Source organism: Echinops telfairi, unplaced genomic scaffold, assembly GCF_000313985.2.
Source record: "Echinops telfairi isolate 266 unplaced genomic scaffold, ASM31398v2 ScPeMD7_1;HRSCAF=3_0, whole genome shotgun sequence".
Taxonomy (NCBI): Eukaryota; Metazoa; Chordata; class Mammalia; order Afrosoricida; family Tenrecidae; genus Echinops; species Echinops telfairi.
Window position 1 is genome coordinate 73,106,608 of NW_022103896.1, and position 1,997 is coordinate 73,108,604.

Genomic DNA, 1,997 nt, shown 5'->3' on the forward strand with positions numbered 1-1,997 from the left:
TTATGAGTGGGGCTGCTAACTGCAAGGTCAGCAGGTGGAAACTACCAATCGCTTCTCAGGAGAAAGAGGGGCTTTCTTTTCTCTGTTCAAGTTTAATACAACTACAAAAGATCAACAGACTCGAGCCCCAATCCTAGTGCACAATACCCAGCAGCTGCCCTGTCCAAAACAGCTCAGCTCACTTTCACAACGGTGAAGAAAGACTGGCCTCTCCAACCATGCAAAAAAGCCTAGCATATTATCAAATACCATGCTCTCCGTAGTCTAAGGCCCTGTGTTTTAAACAGGAAGAAGAATACAAAAGAGGTTTATTTGTTTTGAAAGATGTTTTGAAGGATGAGTTGCAATCTCAGAAACCCACGGGGACAGTTTTTCCCTGTCCCATAGGGTCACCATGAGTCACCTGGACTAGATGGCAGTGATTAGTGATAGTACAAGCGGAGTAGCAATGCAGCATGTCAGGCATTTCGAATCTTACAGTGACAAGGAAAATGTCCGGACAAATGGGTTATTTTTAAAATTATTAAAATACACTGTGGAAGAGTGGTTACTGGAGAGAGGGAAAGTTTCCAGAAAGGACTCATGGTAGAGATCTCTGGCTTGTTTTTAAATATTAACATGAGTTCCCAGGCAGAAAAATCAGGGAAGAGAGAACTTCAGGTGGCGCTGATCAAAAATGCAAAGCCAAAAGGAAGAAAGAGAAAAATAAACAAGCACACAAACAAAAAACAGTGATATTGCAGAAACAACAAGCTTCAGAGGTGGTTAAAGAGAGATGAAGCTGGACAGAGCACAGGTACCAGATACAAGTGATGGAAAGTTTAAACGGTTCTCCTCTCTTTAACAACTAAGTATTGAACAATCAATATGATAGGAAGGAGCTGTGGTATCCCACTGGTTAGAGTGCTCCCATGCTACCGGGAAACGCCAGGATTTGGAACCACTAGACCCAGTGCAGGAGAAAAGACCTGGTGGTCCATCTCCTGTGGAGTTACAGTACAGCTGTCGTGTCCAAGACTACTCTGTCACACGGGGGCCCGAGGAGTCAAAGTCCACTCGAGAGCACACAGTAATATGCTCAGTGTTGAGATAAAAATGAGTTGAAATTGACTACGGAGGAGATCCAATTCATATTTGAGGAGCAGAAAGCCTCATCTTTCTCCCGCAAAGCGGCTGGAGGTTCCAAACAGCTGACTTGGCAGTTAGCAGAGGAACATGTAACCCCAGGCTCCTAGAAGCCCTGGAGGGTTAGTAAACTAAATAATTAACCATGGAAGAAAAACAGGCTGCAGCTCTGTCTTTGGACAGGAATCCACTGAGCCAAAAAGAAACGGTTCCTGATATGACCGGGAGCTCAGGGTCAGAAATAGTTGCAGAGGATGAAGATTTGTACCGATGATAAAAATTCATCGCGACTTTATGAAGTGTTCTGATGGGTTTCCGAAACGGCAACTTCTTACAGGAGGAGAAAGCCTCATTCTCCGGCAAAGCGGCTTTGACTTCGAACTGCGGCCCTCATGGTTAACAGCGCGACACGGAACCCACTCCACCACCAGGGCTCCGGAACCGGCTGGATGGCAGCGAGTTCGGTTGTTTGCGGGGGTTTTGTTGTTGTTTACTTATGAAAACGGAAGGCTGGGTACGTGCAACCCTAGAGGATGTGTCCGGGAAAGCAAACCAGCAGACATCGGCGAGCCGGTTGCACGGACGCACGTACATTTGCAAAATAACACGCCGCCTTGACCTTCCTTTCTACCAGCGTGCAGACCTAGGCCTACCTCTATTTAAGCACAGACCGCCTTACATTTTCAGTCCCTCAGTGAGCCCACCCAAGGAAAACACCCAACCCTGACCCCCACGGGTAACAAGGCGGGGCCGAGTCTGCGCAATGCAAATCCGAAGCCGCGCCCAGAGGCGGCGGCACGTTGCACGGGGACCGGGTTCCGGCGCCCAGGCCTGAACCATTCCAGCGGCGCGCGGTCGCGGGGTCCGCTCGC

The 1,997-nt window shown here is 48.4% G+C and overlaps 1 protein-coding gene across 1 annotated transcript in view; it reads left to right on the forward strand.

The window, feature by feature from the left end:
* Positions 1-1,270: 1,270 nt before the first annotated feature.
* Positions 1,271-1,997, forward strand: part of COPS5 (COP9 signalosome subunit 5) — a 24,633-nt gene continuing 23,906 nt past the window's right edge. Inside the window, exon 1 of the mRNA XM_004697531.2 lies at positions 1,271-1,389. Coding sequence (XP_004697588.2) covers positions 1,271-1,389 — 119 coding nt within the window. The remainder of the gene's footprint in view (positions 1,390-1,997) is intronic.